The sequence below is a fragment of the Gossypium hirsutum genome, chromosome D05 (genome assembly GCF_007990345.1).
Source record: "Gossypium hirsutum isolate 1008001.06 chromosome D05, Gossypium_hirsutum_v2.1, whole genome shotgun sequence".
Lineage (NCBI taxonomy): Eukaryota > Viridiplantae > Streptophyta > Magnoliopsida > Malvales > Malvaceae > Gossypium > Gossypium hirsutum.
The window spans coordinates 16103434-16121419 of NC_053441.1; the positions used below are offsets into that span (position 1 = coordinate 16103434).

Below are 17986 nucleotides of genomic sequence, written 5' to 3' on the forward strand. Positions count from 1 at the left end.
AAAAATATTAAAATGCAAAAAATATTAAAATACACAATTTGTAAATATTAAGGGTTAAAAATTTTAAAACTAAAACTAAATTAATAAAATATATAAATGTTGAAAATTAAAATTATTATAAGAACAACTTTAAAAGGTTGGATAAAATACCGTTTCATTAGATTTTTTTTGTAATAAATGAGAACGGATAAGAACCTATTAATGAAACGATACTTTTTAGGGGCTGTTATGAGTTGTAAGGTCAAGTAAGAAATTGATGTTGAGGGTCTATTATATTCTTCTCTTCTCTCTCGTCTTTTTTTTTTCTTTTCTATAATTTTGTAAATTTTTATAAATGAGTCATAAAAAAATTATTAGTACTTAGATGATTAATACGGTAATTTATTCGTATTTAAATTATTCATCTTGGTTCAATTTACAATTTATAAGTTAAAAATTAATAATTATCTCAAACAAATCGAGTGGCTTTAATCTTTTAGAAAATAAAAATAAAATACTCGTATTTAAATTATTGGGCGAGACTTTAAAATAGTAATGGACAAACCACAGGGTAAAATTCGAATTAGTTTAATTATTATTTTTATATTTGATTGGATTTCTAAAAAAATTAGAGTACTTGGTAAATATATTTTTCAAAATGGATCCGGACTAGACAGCTAAATAAGGACATTTCAAACAAGTGGCCTACATAGAAATAATTGGGGGCATTGTTTTTTCCATGTAGAAGGATTCAGAAAAAGAAAAGTAGGCCACAAGAAGCAATCCGTAGAGAAAAGAATGAATGGCTCAAAAGAAGCATCACTTTGACAAAATGCAACATCTAGATAAGGAATGCACGTGTAGAAATAAAGTGGGGCGTATTTTTTCCCATGTAAGGAGCCCACGTCCTAAAAACAAACAATAGGAATTGTAGCAACAACAATCGAGTGAGGTGACTAGATTCACAGCTTCATATGCATTTTCCAAATGCGCTAATTCAATTGTTAGTAAGGATCACGTGCGGTGAATATTATGTCACATGATAATGATCGTTTCAGAGATGATAACAAGAGATATGGTGGAGGAAACACAAAATAATATATTCCTATAAAGAGATGCTTGGCTTGACATGTTGCATGAATATAGCACAAGTTCTTTGAGATTCGGACGGCAAATCTTCCATAAAACAACTAGTAAGTCCCCAAAACAAAAGCTTGGTGGTATGCTTAATTAATCAATTAATTAAAGGGTCTGAATAACAGCTCGCACTAGTGTTAGAGTCCAAGTAAGCAGAAACCTCGGTATCATTTACATTTCCCATCAAACTTGTCCACATTGTTAGTATTTTTTTTAATCAAAATTTTCTAAGTTGACATGTTGATTAGACTCTTCATATAGCGCTACATATGAGTAACAAAAAATAAATATGTTAAATTACAAAATTTTGACAAAAATTATAAACAACAATAATGGTTCAACCGGAATTTTAAATCTAAAAAATAGGAGGATATTGTGGATAAGTAGAGGGAGTAATATCATAATTTAACCTTTTCAATATTATCAATAAACCAAAGAAATAAGACTAGAGACGATGATAACAAGGACGATGACGTGGAGACTAGAGGATCAATTTGGTGGTAGCTTTAGTCTCTTTATTTGACAAATCCGACTTCTTCTATATGTCATCCAATCTTAGAAGGAACAGCATCTAATGTTGAAAGGATTCGCCTCTGATCTAAAATTACAGTAAACGACAGCAGAGGAATCTTTGTAAATGAGTGCTTGGTGATGATCTCACTCTAGACATTTCAGCTTCACCTTTGCATATACATACATATATATATATTGCTTGAAGCTATTAGTCTTGCTCAAAAACTAAGTGGATTTAGTTAAGACAAAAATACTGAAAATGGAAGTGGAAATCATTTCTACGCAACTCGTAAAACCATCTTCTCCAACACCTCCACACCTTAAAATCTTCAAACTTTCGCTTTTGGACCATCTTATTCCAGCTCCATATGCTCCTATCATCCTGTTTTACCCTATGGATTATGACTCCACTAGCCATCTCGAGATGGATCCCAACAGATTCGAGCTGCTGAAGAAATCTTTATCCAACACCTTAACACGCTTTTACCCTCTTGCAGGAAGGATGAAAGATGATTTGTCCATCACGTGCGACGACCAAGTAGCTTATTTCGTTGAAGCTCGAGTGAACTGTCATCTCCACGAGTTCCTCAATCGACCCGACCTCCTCTTATTGCCTAAATTCCTTCCCCTCGACTTCAATTCGAACGAACCGGTTGCAGGAACTTGTGTGACCAATATTCAAGTGAACAAGTTCCGCTGTGGCGGTATGGCCATTGGCATATGCATTTCACATAAGATTCTCGACGGCGCCGCCCTAAGCACCTTTCTCAAAGGGTGGAGTGCAACAGCTCGTGGCTGTAAGGAAGCTATATATCCCAATTTCATTTCTACGTCTTTGTTCCCCGCCACCGATGATTTGTGGCTTAGGGATTCATCACTGGTGATGTGGGGTTCTTTGTTCAAGAAAGGCAAGAGTGTTACTAGGAGAATCGTATTCGGTGCTTCATCAGTAGCCGCTCTCAAGGCCCAAGCTACCATCTCAGGCGTCCGATGCCCTACTCAAGTTGAGACTGTTTCAGCTTTCTTATGGAAGTGCACCATGGCCGCTTCCAAAGAAAAAAATGGTCGCCATAGCAGTAGACCTTCTTTATTGACCCACCTAGTAAATCTACGGAGAAGAATGGCGCACAACATGGAGAACTCTACGGGTAATCTCCTGTGGGTAGCATCAGCGAAAAGTAGCAAGGCTGAGAATTTGTCAGATTTGCCTGACTTGGTAAGACGGTTGAGGGAAGCAATATCAAGGGTTGATGGTGACCTTATAAAGAAACTAAGAGATAATGATCAAGGGAAATCTCTGTTTTCTAAAGCTCTTACAGAAATAGGTGATGAGGTCTCCAAAGAAGGACTGGAGCATTATGGGTTCACCAGTTGGTGTAAGTTGGGGTTTTACGAAGCTGACTTTGGATGGGGAAAACCTGTATGGGTCAGCAGTTTTGGGATGGAAAATGCAGTGTACATGAATCTCATCATTCTGGTGGACATCGGAGCTGGTGATGGCATAGAAGCATGGGTGACCTTGGATGAACAACACATGGCAGCACTTGAACGTGACGGGGAGCTCCTCCAATTGGCTATGTTTGATCCCAGTCCTTTGATGATCAGCAACTCATTCCTGCATTAGCTTGTTCACATCGATTAGTCACTTTTATTTTTTTCTGGCAATGAAAGAAAAAGATATGCAGTAAAAACTATGGTAAATTGCAAGTGTATGTTGTGTTGCTGGTAATTAGAATTTGACCAATGTGATGAATGAGATTAGTTCATCACCGTGACCATCCAGTCCAACATCCAAAGTGGAAATGGACCGGCAAGATGAAGGTTGAGACCCCAACAATCAAGCTACGAAAGTTCAGCCCAAAAGGACACCTATGCTAGTGTTAAGACCCGTGCATCAAGGTTTGTGATTGTGATTAAGGCGCTCATTATCGAGTTAAATTGCTCGTGATCCGATAAACATTCGAGTAATTTGTATTCTAAACATAAGATAGTAGAAAGTTTAATTTTTCTTACAACTCTATCTTATAGATTAGTGTAAAAGTGAATTATTCAATGTACAATTAATGGGAACTCAACCTTCATTAAAACTCTATATTGTAGATAAGTTTAAATGTGAACCTTGATGTAATTTAGTTTATGCCATTAAGGGGAGCTATATTGAGGCTTTCCGTATCATTCACCATTGAGTGATCAATACACAACAAATATTTAGAGTTTTTCTTACTTTCTGCTTGAATAATCAATACATGGAGTATTTAGAGTGTTTTTTTTCTTCTACTTTTCTTGCTTTTTGCCTGTTTCGCTTAATAGCTTTTTAGTTTCAGTGCATTTATAGTTTAGTTTCAGTGCATTTATAGTTTTTCTTACTTTTTAGCTTGCTTAATCAATATATAAAGAGTATTTAGAGGTTTTTTTTTTATAACCTTTTGCTTGTTTCACTTAGTAACTTTTTAGCTTCGGTGCATCCAGATTGATTTAAGTAATTTTAAGCGAATTCTTCGTGTAAGGCCGCATAATTATAGTTTAGGCCCGTGACACTAAGACCTATCGCTCTGCCTAAGGTTATACAATTCGCTCGATTAAAGTTCAAGATTGTGATCATGACACTAGAACGTAAAGCTCCATTGAAGGCCGCACAATTTGCTTGGTTAAAGCCCAAGCCCATGATCGTGACACTAGGACCCACCCACTAATGATTCTTTCTCTATAAAAAAATCAATATATGTAGTACTTCCTTCAACAAAAATCTATAAATCATTTAAATAACGCAAAAGGGTGAAAAACGCCCTTAGTAAAAAACACAATTGCCCTTAAAAAAAGTGTATCTTATTGATTACTTAATAATAATAATAATAATAATAATAATAATAATAAGCACTTCTGTTAACAAAAACTTTTAGTTGATCAATTGAATTGTTAATTGTAACACCCTTAACTCATATCCGTCCCGGAACAGAGTTACGAAAGATTACTGGAGTTTACAGATCAAATACAATTAACCCATATCATTTACTATTCATAACAAAAGTCAATCATATTCAAACATATTGTCCCTTTTATGGGTCCTCGAGGCCCAAAATATGCATTAGAAACAAGTCGGGACTAAATCGAAAACTCAGAGAATTTTTCGCAAAATCTCAAAATTTTTCTTAGGTGCAGGGGACACACACCCATATGGCCAGGCCGTGTGGCTCACACGGCCAAGAGACACGTCCGTGTCTCAAGCTGTGTGGGCATTCGAAATAGAGGCGCACAACCGTGTCCCAGCCCGTGTCCAATTTAGGGTGCTTATTAACTTGGGTCACACGACCAAGCCACATGCCCGTGTGCTAGGCCGTTTGAACAATTTAATTTGCATTAATTAGGTGCAGGGGTCACACAGCCAAGCCACATGCCCGTGTGCTAGGCCGTGAGAAAATACCTAGACATTTTGTTTCTAAATTTTAAGGATGCAGGGGACACACGGCCAGATCACACACCCATGTGTTTGGTCATGTGTGACACATGGCTGAGACATACGCCTGTGTCTCTGCCCGTGTGGACGAAAATAGGTCATTTTCAAGGGCCACTTTTCTTACCCAACTTGTCTTTCACCTACAACAACATTTTAACACATCCTCAAGCCAATTCCAGACATTTGAATCAAGCCAAAACCAAGTCTTATGCATGATATATCATCTCATATGTTCAAGTTTACAAACTTACTTATTTGTTCAAACACATAAACTTACCAAATTAATCAAATACACACTTATACATGTTTATGTCTAATTTACTAAATCTAACACAACCATACCAAGCACACACATGACAAACATGGTATATCCTCATATATAAATATACATCAAAACATGTCATCACTAGCCATCCCAATGGCTAGTTACAATTTAAAACATATATATATGCTAACATTTGCCAAAATATCCTATACATGCCATTATAACCAAGTTCTAGTATATTACATATACCGAAAAGCCTTAGAGATAGTGTGATGTAGCTCCGACCCGCTTCTAACTTTTCCGAGCTTCCAAGTACTATAAAACAAAGGAAATAAAACCAAGTAAGCATTTAATGCTTAGTAAGTTCGTATAACAGAAATTAACTTACCATTCATTTACATTAAAAGTAAGCATACAAAATACATTCAACAATTTGGCCAATAGCCTAAACATATAACTTCATCAAACATGTTAGTCATGTATTTCATATGTATATCAAGAAATATATGAACTCATTGGATATCAAACTTCCATCTACATAAACTATTCAATCTTGTGATTATATATCAATTTCATGTAATTCAAGTATATACGGGTAATGGTTCACTTCAATTTCATGTGGTTTCATGTCAGAACTTGACCCGTTGAATCATTTGAAATATCGATGGATACATGGGTAGTACACTTGAAGTGTACAAATCTATAGTCCGTCAATTCATATTCGGGAATACTCATACGAGTACATAAACAAGAAGCTCTTTCGAGCCATAACACAGGAAGCTCATGCAAGCCATGTAACGGGAAGCTCTAGAGAGCCATTAACGGGAATCTCATACGAGCCAATATCAGAAAAGTTCAAGCGAGCCAATATCGGGAAGTTCCGAAGAGCCATTAATCGGGAAGCTCACAATGAGCCTTTAATCGGGAAGCTCACGAAGAGCCATATATCGAGACGCCCGTAAGAGCTACGGTGTGTCCACAATACATGTAGAATCACAACCAAATCAGGATGCTCTGAAGAGCTATTATCGGGAAGCTCGCAAGAACCATATAACGGGAAGCTCATGAGAGTTAATAACGGGATACTCTTCCGAGCTATGGTGTGTCCGCAACACATGCAAGACCACAACCAATCGGGAACCTTATATCCATCGAATTTCACTTATTCAAACGGGACTTAATACTTATCGGGTATACTTGGATTTGTGTTCAATTTTCATACATGTCAATTACACAATTTAATTCACATACACAATATTTAATTCAAAAATATAAATATACAATTTAGTTTCACGAAATTTGTAATAGCTTGGTGTTGAAAATAGTGGTTTGAGACCACCAAATCCGATGATTAACCTCATAAATTTTATTATTTAGTATTTACGAGTCAAATGTGATTTTAGAAAGGTTTTGAATTAGTGATTTGTGTTTTATAATGATTTATTAGGTTAAATGGTTTAGAAAACGAGATATCGAGACCTCGATTCTATAAAATGAGCCGTAAATATTTTTATAAATATATATGGAGTGTCATTAAATTAATATTAAAGTTTCGTTAGAAAATTTTAATGTTTTGATAGTTAATTAATTAAAATGGACTGAATTGAAAAAGGTGCAAAACTTACTAATTAAAATATAATGATTAAATGGCTTAAATGATAAATAAGGAGGACTTAAAGAGTAAATTAGCCAAGGGAGATGGCTGAGGTGGCATAAGCACGGAAAAGAAACAAAAAAATCATATGATTTAGAGGCAAAATGGTTATTTGGGGAATTAAAAAATTAAAACAAATGGTTAAGGATGATTTCTAGACATTTCATCTCTAAAATTCAGCCTAAAAACACCATTGAAGAGCTCTTAAGAAGCTGGTTTTCTATTTTGCTTCATGTAAGTTCAATTCTTGTATTTTTCTTGAATTTTTTCATGTTTTTAAGACTTTTACAATTAGGTTCAATTAACTATTTCATTAGTTTTTTATTTTATTAAGAATTTTAAAGAATTACCATTGATTAATATTGGATGTTTTTGATGAAATAACATGGATTTAGAGCTTTAATTTAGTTGTATGATGATTTTATAAAGTGATTTTGATAGATATTGATTTTAGGACTAAATTGTGAAAAGGCTAAATATTAGAGTTTGGTATTAAATTTATATTTATCAAGGGCTGTATGATAGCCTAGAATATTTAGATAAATTTTCAATTGAGAAAAATCAGTTCATTTGATAGACTAATTAGTGAAGGGACTCAATTTCAAAAGTGGGAAAAGTTGGGGTAATTGTGTAATTTCAAAAATTGAGGGGTATAAATTGTGAAGTGAATTGGAATTGAATTATATGTTAATGAATGAGTAATTTTATATTTTAGATCAAGAGCCTGTAGATACTCGTGAAAAGGGAAAATTAGCAGAATAGTCCCTGAACTTTTGCAAATCTTACAATTTAACCCAGGTAAGTTTGTATGGTTAAAATTTAATATATAAATATAAATATAAATATATACATATATATTGAATTGATGATTGGTATTATGTATTTGTTCATGTCTATTGAGGAAAAAGAAATATTGTTAAAATTATGAAATTGAATTGAATGTTCGAAACGAATGGAACGCGGGATATGAGTACATTCAGTAATCGATGAATTGACGGCATTGGAGGAAAATGTGGCAAATTACCTAAGTAAACCGAGGTTCAGCATTTGTTGCTAACTCTCATGTTTACTTTTCGTTTAGCTCTCACGAGCTTTTGTTTAACTCATATAAGTTTTTGTTCAGCTCTTTTGAGCTACTGCTTAACCCTTATGGGTTTTCGTTCAACCCTTATGGGTTTCTGTTTAGCACTTATGTGCTTTTATTCAGCCCTCAAGATTCTGAAAATGATGTACTCTTATCCGTAAGACGTTCTACGAAAGGGTAAGATTTGGTAAGTGACTTATGTAATTGAAATTGAAAGATTTATTATTTATTGTTGATATTGATTTGAAAGAAGTGTGTTCATCGATTAAGGTTGTGATTGACAGGGAGATTGCATGAATAATTTACTTAAATGATTTGTTATATTAAGTTTGGTAAGATTTATGTTTAACCTATCAAACTTACTAAGCTTCATTAAGCTTACTTATGTTGTTTAATATTCTTTTAGATTAACGTGGGGTTGGGAGATCGGATCAACACATCAAGTCACACTATCTAGCTCATCCCGGTAGTTTTTTAAACTAATACTATGGTTTATATGGCATGTATAGGGTTGGATTGGTTTGTGTAAATGTTAAGAATTACATTTTGTTTATATTTCCAATCAACTTATATATATGTAGTTTTATCATGCTTGATATATGTATAGATGTGGCTAATTGATGGATAGTTTTTAGGCATGATGATGAATGAGTTGGTAAAACATGGTTGATATAGGTAATCGAATGTATGAATTTATTAATGTGGTAGTTTAGAATGTTAGGTTATATGTGATAATATGACATTTTTAGAGCTAAGAATTGGTTGTATTAAAGGTCTTGTTATGGCCTATAAGTATGAAATTTGAGGTGTTTAGATTGAAACCAAGAATGGGTAAGAAATGTGGCCTTAAAATGGCCTAATTTCGTCCATACGGGCGTGTGTCTCATTCGTGTGTGACATATGGCCTAGCATATAGGCGTGTGTCTCATTCGTGCGTGACACACGGCCTAGCACATAGACGTGTGGTCTGGTCGTGTGTCCCCTGCATCCTTTAAATTGAGAAATAGAATGCCCAGGTATTTTCACACGGCCTAGCACATGGGCGTGTGGCTTGGCCGTGTGACCCTTGCACCTTAATTTCATATCACACAGCCTAGCACACGGGCGTATGGCTTGGCCGTGTGACCCAAGTTAGAAAGTTACACGGGCATGGACATGGGCTGGGACATGGTCATGTGCCTCACATCGAATACCCACACGGCCTAAGACACGGGCGTGTCTCTTGCCTGTGTGGCTCACACGGGCGTGTGTCCCCTGCACCTAAGAAGATTTTTTGAAATTTTGTGAAAAATTCTCTGAGTTTCCGGTTTAGTCCCGATTTAATTCTAACGCGTATTTTAGGCCTTGATGGCTCATACAAGGGACAATATGAATGATTTATAAATAGTTTTTGTTATGTATGTTAAATGATATGATATATTTGTATTTGATCTGAAAAGTTTGGTAATGCTGCATAACCCTATTTCGGCAACAGATAATGTAACAGCTCGGTTTAGACCTTAGTCGAACAGTGATTTTGGGACCACAAATCCGAGTTAAAATAATACTTTAATATTATTTTCTATGTTACATCATGATAGGTGATATGTGTGAAAAATTTCGTGTGAAAAATTTCGTGTGAAAAATTTATTGTTTATGTGCTTAATTCGATAAAAGGACTAAATAGTGTAAAGTGTAAACGTAGCCTGCTATAAGTTAAGAGTGTCTAATTGCTATGGTTTATTTAATGAAAGGTCCTTATGATGATATTAGAGCATGGATAGTGGGAATGGACATAAATAGGCTTATATTAAATGATTTTCTTGTTAATTCATTAAGGATAAAATGGTAATTGATGTTTTAATGTTGATTAAATTAAAACAAAACATGCAATAGTGGCATTTGGTGTTCATCTTGCCGAAAATTCAAAGGAAGAAAAGAAAGAAAAAGCTAGCTAGGTTACGGCTAGAAATTTTCTTAATTAAGGTATGCGTTTTGATTCATTTTTTGAATATTTTTATATTTTTTGTGATTGTTGCTCAATAATCTATCAAGCCCATGCCTCAATTTTAAAATTTTATTATGATTTTGAAATGTGTCATTGATGATTTTGTAAGTTTTGTTATGATAGTTGATGAAATATGATGGATATGTGATAAATAAATATGTTTTGTAATTGGATTTTGATGAATTTGAGCATTATGGGTTAAATTGTGAAAATGAGAAATTAAGCGGCTAGATGTGAAATAAATGAAGAACATGGGTTGCTAGGGACTCAATAAAAATTCGGCCAAGCATGAGTACAAAGAAATTATGTGTATTTTGTGTATTTATGAATTAGGGACTAAAATGTCCAAAGGTGAAAATATGAGTACTAATTTTAAAAAATTGTCTGTGTTTATGGATTTATGTGGATAAAATGTGAGATTAAATAAGTGAATTTAATTGTATATAGATCAAGAGATGAGAAATTCGGATCTAGATCGAGGCAAGAACAAAATGCTCGATTGATCGACTAATCTCGTCGTTGCTACGTCCGAGGTAAGTTCGAATATAATGCATACGGTTTTAAACAATATTTGAATGAGATGAAATGAATAGAAATGGGATTGAGAAATTTAAAATGTGAAATGTGGATCGAATATATGCGACACTAAGTGTGTGAATATTATATATACGGCTACCAAAATGGCACTGAATGTGCGAGACTAAAGTCACGTTGGCTGAATAATTGGCACTAAGTGTGCGATACTTAGCCAAATTTCGGTTTAACGTAAAGGCACTAAGTGTGCGATATATTATAGCTTTGGCGAATTTGTTGGCACTAAGTGTGCGATGTCATTAAACGTTGAAGTGGTAAATGTAACAGATATGTATGAGATGGTACAGGTATATTCGAAACCTATGTGGTTGATGTAATTATGTATGAAATGGAAGCAAGAGTATGAGAATGGATGGACATGGTTGAATAAGTTGGGAATGAATAGAAATAAATATACTTGTATGTGATTTAAAAGAAATGGTATGAAATGAGTAATAGTTATGAATAAGATTGAATAGTAATTTGAGTTGAACTATGTGTTAGCAATTATGTCATATAACATTTTTTTATAATGAGTTAAATGTATTATATTATGAACTTACTAAGCTCTGAGCTTACTGTGTGAAGTTTTCTTTGTTTTATAGTGTTATAAAGTTAGCTCGGATCCGGGGATCGTCAGTGACTCAATCACACTATCGGACATCTATTGTGGTGTTTTTTTTTTTGAAATGTAAATACTAAAGTATGGCATGTATAGACTAGAGAACTTGTAATTTGATTTGAAAGGTAAAATATTGCCATGTGATATGGCATGATATTAAATGTGATTATGGTTTAATTATGATATGTAATTGGTGTTGAGATTTGGTATGTTTCTATGTATATACGACCTAATGAGAAATGGTCATTTTGGCATGTTGATGATTATGTATTTGGCTTTATGAAATGGCTTGTTACCGTTGTGATTTAATGTTTGTATAATCATACATTACGGCTCATTTTGGTATATAATTGCTAGAGAAATGCCTTGGTGTGATTGGATTTGGAACGATGAATTGGTTAATTATATGGTATAGATATATATATATATGTAACATGGTTAGTAAGGTATGTGATTTTGGTATATGTTTTGGATAGTTGAATCATGGTGATTTGAGATGACGTTTCGAATTGACATATAAGTTATGTGATGAGCACGAATGTAACCATATATAAATGACCACTTGAATAGCTTTTGAAGTTGAAAAATGACATGTATTGACCTTGTGATGATTTGATAGGTATAAGTAATTTTGGTAATTGATATCTATGCATTTGATGTGTAATAAGCTTTGTGATTTGGCTTAAATTTGGTATATGCGATAGTATAAAATTATATAAGTATATGAGTTAAGGAATTTGGTCTATAATTGTTATATGATTGTATTGAAATTAAGATAATGATTATAGATGAATGAATGGTTGTGGCATGTGAATTTGGTACACTTTGGTATGGATAATAAGCATAATTTCGATTGGTAATAATAGAGATTGAATGGCTACAATGTGTTAATGATTGAATGATGTATGTGAAATAATTGTATAATGATGTGCATTGATTGGTAACCTTGTAACCCTAATTCGACAATGGACTCGGGTTAGGAGTGTTACAGATAAGGGTTAGGGGTGTTACAAACTTACCTCAACACTTGTTCGTGTACAAAAATCTACTAATCTAACACTTTTTCTTTTCCTCGATCTAACTCCTTATTTGATATTTTCGGATCTATATAAATAAATTTAACATCAATTTAATACATTTCATATTCAATTCAGTCCAACTCACTTCTTTGACAAAATTTACCATTTTGCCCCTATACTTTTAATTAATCCCGATTTCATCCCTAGGCTCGGAAATGAAATTTATGAAATTTAATCTTCATTCCAAGCCTAGAAATTTTAATATATATCAATAGAAACCCATGAATTCCATAAAATTTAGAATTTTCCATGAATTCAACATCTTTTCAATTTAATCCCTAAATCATGATTTCATCAAAATTCTTTAATAAAATACTTTTAAATACTCATCAACATCTCAAATTCATCATCTAAAAACTAAAATCATATGAACTCATCAATGGTAACTTTCAAGATTTTCAATAAAATCAAAAATTAAGGTATAGGTTAATTGGACTCACAAAAACATAAAAATTGCAAGAAACGGGTAATAATTGAACTTACAAGAAGAAAAAAATTGAAAAACCAGCCTAAACCCTATTCAATGTCTATTTTAGAACTGAAAAATGATGATGAAAATGTCTAGAATCCTTTAATTTTCCATTTGTTTCATTAAATTTGGAAAATTTTACAATTTTACCCTTATTTCACATCATTTTGTCATTTTTCTAAGCTTATGCAGCCTAAGTCATTTACTTTAGGCATATTTATGCCTAAAGTCCTTCCTTATTTACTATTTAAGCTATTTAATCACCATTTCTTTTAATTAACAAGTTTTGCACTTTATTTTTCAATCCAGTCCTTTTTAACAAATTAGACATGTAATCGGTGAAATTTCTTAATGAAATTTTCATACGACATTCCTATCACATCATAAACTATAAAATAATATTAAAATAAAAAATTTTTCGACCTCGAATTTGTGGTCTCGAAACCACTGTTTCGATTTTACTGAAAACGGGCTGTTACATTAATGACATTGATATAACTGACGACAACCACCAAGAGATGAAATATGGCATGTCACGTGAAAGGATGTTGACGTGTCATGCCACATTAACTGAAAATTAATATTTTTAAATATATATATAATAAAAATTACATTTGGAATGAATTTGAAAAAAAGGGTAATTTAGATCATTTGAATCTAGACAACTATTTTTCAAATTCATTCTAGATGAGTGCATAGCTATAAAAATAGAAAATTTTAAAAATTTATAATTATTTAAAAATACAAAAAATTAAAATTTATTGACATAAAAATTCAAATATGAAAAAAAATAAAAATATATTTTTAAATGATGTTGAGATAAAAATATAACTTAAATTTTACTATATCTAATAGTGGAATGAATTTATAATTTTTCTAATTAGTAACTTTTTTATAATTTCTAAAATTTTTATAATTTTGCACTATTTTAGAATGAATTTGGATAACTATTTCATCAAAGGTGCATTATTATTAATTTTATAATTTGTATAAATTATTAATGTTTTTATATTTCCAAAATTTAAATAATTTTTATGATTTTTGAAGAGTTGAATATTCTTTTTTACTAAGGTTGTTTTTAACGTTTAAGCCTATTTTGTTCTTACTTTAAAAGACCAGGAATCAATTAATTTTCTCTAGACGATGTATTTATAGCTAACATCTAATGATAATAAATGTAGTTTCCATAATTAAGAAAAGAAGATTTAGAAGAAGCCCCGACATAGCAGGAAGTAATCTAGTTCTTGTATATGAAATAGAAGAAGAAGGGCGTTGAACGTCGAAAATCCAGGAGGCAAACTCACAAACCCACACATTTCTCATTCTCCTCATCCAACCACCGGTAGCCTTTGATATAATGGAACAATTCTCTTGGCTATTTAGATTATCTTCAGAGCAGCGTTTTTCATCTCATTCTGTGGGACAATGGCTGCTTCATATCATCTCTTCTTTATTATTTACCTCTCCGGTTTTGCTGCTTTCCCAATTTTCTCTTTCGTTTACGCTAATGCCAATACCACTCAACATTCTTGGACTCCCATCAACCACCATCTCTATCATTCCGGGTATGTACTTTTTGTTTCTTTGTTTTAATATGAATGCATCACCAAATTCATGCCTGAAGGCATATTAGGAACCAAAATAAAATTAGAAATTTTGAGTATATTTGTTTAGAAGAATTAGAAAAATATTTTGACCTTTCGAATTAAAGGGAACAAGACCTTCCCCTATGCATAAAGGAACATCCTTTTCCACATTAATATTCTCATGATGAAACCTTGAACTTGCTTTATGTATGCTTTTTTATGTTCTTCGCTTTGCTTAAATTTTCATTAATATTTTAGTAGTTAAATGAAAGTTTTGAACTCAAAATCTAATATGGTAATACAAATTTATGCTACTAAAACGCAAGACATCTTTCAAAAGTGCTGATGATTTAAACGCATAACCTCTATGCATATGAGCAACTATTCTATCTCTCATTAGATAAAATAGTAATGCCATTATGACTCAGCTGATTTCTTTCTCTAACAAGAAACTTGTATCAAAGTGACCTACTCCAAAGCATATTCGAATATCAGATTTTAAACTTGCTTCCTAACTAGGATTTTAGATCTTTGGTTCAAAAAGTACCTTGGGACATTGGGATTTTAAGAGATTTGTTATTTTAATTCACTCTTACACAATTTTGCAGTGAAGGTTTGATTGAAAAGATTAAGTCTTTGGTCCATCGACACCCTGACAAACTCACTGTAGGTGGAGTAACAATTTTACTTGAAAACAATTATCGTGTAGAGGATTTGCTTTAATATTCTTAGTACCATAAGCAGGTAGAAACCATTCAAGCTGGGACCAAAGACTACAAGGCAGATATCACAGTTGTTACTTATTCCCAGAATTGGGAACAGAGTGATGACAAGTCCAAGCTCCGGATCCTTCTTGTAAGTTACTTGCCATAATAATGTTCGGTAAATATTATGGGAAGAACAATTTATCTTTTTTCTCCTTAGGTATTAAAGATTGGAACATATGGGAAGCACAACCACCTTGTTTTGTTAACTTTGTTTCTAGCCTGACTGATTGATGTGTAAGCTAATAGATGATCTCAGGTTGGTCATTTATGGTGTTTTTGACGGATAATTCCTTGTCTTCCAGAGTTTTGGCCAGCACGCACGGGAGCTTATTTCGTCGGAACTAGCTTTACAGATCTTATCGGCCTTAGGCGAAGAACAGTTTCCACCCGAAATGGACCCTGCTTCCTTGCATGATACCCTCGAGAATGTAGTTATAAAGGTATATTTTATATACTTGCAACAACATTCTAGCCTTTTGTGTTTTCACACAGCATGAACTAATGTACCATCTGTCATTGGAGGAAGTATGATCAAGATTTTGTTATTTAATGTATGTTGTACTAACTTCACTGCTAATGTCCAAATAATATGTTAGATAGTGCCAATAGAGAATTTGAATGGCCGCAAGATTGTTGATACAGGAGAACTTTGTGAAAGGAGAAATGGTAATGCAATTTATCACAATAATATAAAGGTTTAAATATGCCCTTAGTCTCTATAATCTTCGGACTTTCGAAATTTAATATCTATATTTTTATTTCCAAGAATTTAATCTATCTGCTCGTCTGGTTTGAAAATTAATAACAAATACTTTAATTTAACAGAAGTCAGTTAACAGTAATATTAACAATACTTTAATTTTTAAATCAGATCCTGATATTAAAAGCAGAGGGGCTAAATTTCAAAAGTCTGAAAAATAAAGGGACTGGTGGTAGAACTAGATGTGATATAAAAATATCTAGTATCCTTTGGTTAAGAAATTGGTTTTTTTGGCAGGGAGAGGAGTTGATCTCAACCGGAATTGGGCTGTTGATTGGGGAAAGAAGGAAAAGGTTCATTTTGCCTTTGCATTTTCTTCATGCAAACTCTATTTCATATAGTTTAAGTTTTGTATCCATTTACATGGCGAGGCCTTTCTTCATTGAAAAAATTCCTTCAATCATGTAGGACTATGATCCAGCTGAAGAGTATCCTGGAACTGCTCCTTTTAGCGAGCCTGAAACCCAAATCATGCAGGAACTTGCCGTATCCTTTAATCCTCACATATGGGTCAACGTGCACTCTGGGACGGATGTAAGCAATCCTGTTCTATTTGCAATATGCATCCCCACATGACAAAACTAATTGGAACAAGACAAAAACTTTGGATGTGGAATCTTGGATAATCTTGTTTTATGCTTTTAGTCCTTTTTGCTCTCAGGGATAGGTCTGATATGCTGCCTGTATGACCTTTTTCTTTTTATAATTCATTTTTGTAGGGACTGTTTATGCCATATGACCACAAAAAAAGCACCCCTGATGGGTTGCCATCACAACGAATGAGAGAGTTGCTTGATGAACTCAATGTTCTTTATTGCAGCAAGCGTTGCTTGGTCGGTTCAGGTGGAACTGCGGTCGGGTTTGTATTCTCATACTTGAAGCAATGATGATTTGTGCTAATTTGTGGTAGCATCATTCTAGTTATGTTGAGGCATATAGTATATACTTATATTACTCCATGAATGGGCATTTAATACTAAGAACTCTTTCTAGTTGGAGCAGGAGCAGTGATATATTTGAATGTTACTGATTTCAGGTATCTGGCACATGGGACAGCAACAGATTACATGTATGATGTTGTGAGAGTGCCCATGGCATTCACCTTTGAGGTATTTGAAATGCAAACAGTGTTTTCATTGAATAGTTTAAAGCAAAGTTACCTCATTGACATTTAGAAACTTGCATGTTGGATGGCAGATCTATGGAGATGATAAAGCCTCAGGTGCAGACTGCTTTAAAATGTTCAATCCAATAGACCAGACCACCTTCAAGGTTAAAGCCGATTGCTTGACACTCATTGTCTGTTTCATTTTGGTTCTCATAATATACGAATATGACATACAGACATATATATACAATTCTGAACTTTGTTCTATTTTTTTTGGTTGTAAACTAGTTAGTTTATTTTGAGTAACAACTAACAAAGATTTTGTTTATGTATCCAGAGAGTTATGGACCAGTGGTGTGCTTCTTTTTTCACACTTTTTAAACTGGGACCCGTGTGCTTGATGTGAATCCCACTAATATGAAGAAATAGGTAGGGGTGAACAGAATTTGAAAACCGATTAAATTTTTTAAAATTAAATATTTTGAGTTTTTTGAGTTTTTTATTCAACTTGAATAAATAATTAAAATTAAATAGCTCAAGTTATTGGAATAATTAATTATAGTTTAATCTTACATCTTAAGTGTAGGTTTTGATCAAGTCAATGATTGGAAGGACATTTGTGGTCTGATCAAGCTGATTCTTTTGCAATGACTAAAAGGCCTCATGGATGTTGTGTTTCAACGGTAGGATTAATGATCAATCCATGGCCTAAATAAAAGTATTATTTTTCTTTTGTGAATTTCCTTCATTATTTTTTATGTCAAATCGTTAAGAAAAAATGATGTAATTAGGTGAAAGTTCTTTAAGTGGAATTTCAAATTCCACGACTTTTAGCTTTTTATTAAATGATTTCTAATTATGTAAAACTTAATAAGGTTAGTTTTATTATGCTCGCATATAATGGAATATTTCTTGTTTGACTCAATTGACTTGTACTAAAACAAATTAA

At 33.1% G+C, this 17986-nt stretch overlaps 2 protein-coding genes across 3 annotated transcripts; both read left to right on the forward strand.

Annotated features, from left to right (window-relative positions):
* The first annotated feature begins 1888 nt into the window (after window positions 1-1888).
* Window positions 1889-3253, forward strand: LOC107905730 (stemmadenine O-acetyltransferase). Its single transcript, XM_016832456.2, has one exon. It carries the CDS (start codon window positions 1889-1891, stop codon window positions 3251-3253), a length of 1365 nt encoding a protein of 454 aa, XP_016687945.1.
* A 10740-nt stretch (window positions 3254-13993) lies between these two features.
* LOC107905731 (metallocarboxypeptidase A-like protein MCYG_01475) lies at window positions 13994-17962 on the forward strand. Of its 2 annotated transcripts, none has more exons than XM_016832457.2 (12): window positions 13994-14381; window positions 15011-15068; window positions 15147-15257; window positions 15472-15609; window positions 15766-15835; window positions 16167-16222; window positions 16338-16463; window positions 16649-16788; window positions 16966-17038; window positions 17127-17201; window positions 17375-17466; window positions 17624-17962. In XM_016832457.2, the coding sequence occupies exons 1-11, from the start codon at window positions 14242-14244 to the stop codon at window positions 17441-17443; spliced, it is 1056 nt and encodes a 351-aa protein (XP_016687946.1). In that variant the 5' UTR covers window positions 13994-14241; the 3' UTR covers window positions 17444-17466; window positions 17624-17962. The 2 variants fall into 2 exon arrangements, with proteins under 2 accessions (XP_016687946.1, XP_016687947.1); XM_016832458.2 differs by having other exon boundaries at window positions 14015-14381; window positions 17619-17962.
* Window positions 17963-17986: the final 24 nt, after the last annotated feature.

Bases quoted from the DNA above. Each gene is read 5' to 3' on its own strand.
- LOC107905730 (XM_016832456.2), top strand. From the start codon at position 1,889: ATGGAAGTGGAAATCATTTCTACGCAACTCGTAAAACCATCTTCTCCA.
- LOC107905731 (XM_016832457.2), top strand. From the start codon at position 14,242: ATGGCTGCTTCATATCATCTCTTCTTTATTATTTACCTCTCCGGTTTT. The intron at 15,836-16,166 runs GTAATGCAATTT...TTTTTTTGGCAG, and splicing joins ACTTTGTGAAAGGAGAAATG to GGAGAGGAGTTGATCTCAAC. The intron at 17,202-17,374 runs GTTAAAGCCGAT...TTATGTATCCAG, and splicing joins TAGACCAGACCACCTTCAAG to AGAGTTATGGACCAGTGGTG.